Here is a 1,626-nt window from a genome sequence, read left to right on the forward strand (position 1 = left end):
TATGTGGTCAAAGATATAATTAGGTTTTTAATCGTGGATATCTTCAATTTTCGAAGAAATATTTAGTTAATTTTAACATTTTTTACACTAATAAGAACTTAATTACAAAATAAAAAACAGTGTAGAGACTAGTTGAAAGAAAAAAATTATAGAGACCTAAATACAAATTCAATGAAATTATAAGAACTAATAGAATAATAGAGTAATTAAATCTAAACTTTATTAACAACAGAGAAAAATAAAAGATATATTTAGGAAGAAGTTTGATAATACTTACTTCATAGATTGCAAGTTGGAACAATACAACTAAATTCATTACAACAGAGTGAGTTGAGAAAGCAACATCATTAGCCGCTACAGGGATCATCTACAAAAACAAAGAGATCATATCAGATTCAAATGATTTAGGAGATTAATAATTAACAGGCTTGGTTCATTTTCATGTTCATAAGATCAATACAAAACTAGTGACTTGTCCACTTATAATATTACCTTAGTTTTAGTGTACTAATAGTGAGATAATACTCAATTTGGTCCCTGAAATTATATGTGAGTCTTAATTTAGTTCCTGAAATTTCAATTGCCTCTATTTAGTCTCCGAAGTTTATAAACATGCCTCATATTAGTCCCAGACACCATTTTTTGTATAAAAACGTTAATAGAGCGCTGTTGTAGACTATCACATGTCACGTTAAAACTTGTAAAATGATGCAATTTTGGTTTTGATATTTAAATAGCTCAAAAACGGCATCGTATTACTTATTTTGTTAGGTAAAATTTTAATAAACACCATTTAAGATGTTATTTTTGGGTTATTTGAGTGTCAAAACCAAAATGACATCATTTTACAAAGTTTAGTGTGGCATCCAGCTGTCACGACAATGTTCCGTTAACATTTGTACCTTGAAAATTATTTCAAGGACTAACATGAGTTATGTTCACAAAGTTTGGGGACTAAATAGAGGCAATTGAAACTTCAGGGACTAAATTGAGACTCGTGTGTAAGTTCAGGAACCAAATTGAGTATTATCTCACTAATAGTATTTTTGTAAAACTCCTAAACAAACTAAAACAGTACATTAAAAAAAATGAAGAAGAAGACACAAACCTGTTGGTAGCCATACTTATCAAAATATTGTTTCTGAATAACAGGACTAAAGAAGAGGGAAGCGTTGTATATGAGATATGACCAGTGCTTTATCGTGTTTAGAATCTCGTAATCAAAGTTCAACCCCACCACACTAATGAGTTCAACACAACACTTGATAGTTAAAAGCAAAACCAAGAAGAAGAAAAAACAGAACAAGGAGTAAGAGTATGATGAGAAGACCTTTTTCTGCGGAAGTTTAAGATGACTTGTGGGTAACAAGATATGCCCCATGAAATGAAAGTCAACCAACCAAACACTTGGTATGTTACTTCCAGTGGAACTGAATTCCATGAAGCCATTCTTTCTTTGATGGGGAGGAACTTCTGCGTTGCCAATGTTACAAGCAAGTTGGAACTCCCAAACTTTTGTGGCAAAGTTTTGTGGGACCCTATTCATCATTATTCCACTCTTTGGATCTCACGTCTTAAATTAATTAGAATTTATTTTATTTAATATTTATTAATTATTAGACAAGT

The 1,626-nt window shown here is 30.9% G+C and overlaps 1 protein-coding gene across 1 annotated transcript in view; it reads right to left on the reverse strand.

The window, feature by feature from the left end:
- LOC107622757 (cystinosin homolog) overlaps positions 1-1,569 on the reverse strand; it is a 4,992-nt gene extending 3,423 nt beyond the window's left edge. Inside the window, exons 1-3 of the mRNA XM_016324778.2 lie at positions 1,331-1,569; positions 1,109-1,241; positions 278-367 (exon numbers count right to left, since the gene is read on the reverse strand). Of these exons, the coding sequence (XP_016180264.1) occupies positions 278-367; positions 1,109-1,241; positions 1,331-1,449 (342 nt within the window). The 5' untranslated portion in view covers positions 1,450-1,569. The remainder of the gene's footprint in view (positions 1-277; positions 368-1,108; positions 1,242-1,330) is intronic.

This window comes from Arachis ipaensis, chromosome B10, assembly GCF_000816755.2.
Source record: "Arachis ipaensis cultivar K30076 chromosome B10, Araip1.1, whole genome shotgun sequence".
Classification (NCBI taxonomy): domain Eukaryota; kingdom Viridiplantae; phylum Streptophyta; class Magnoliopsida; order Fabales; family Fabaceae; genus Arachis; species Arachis ipaensis.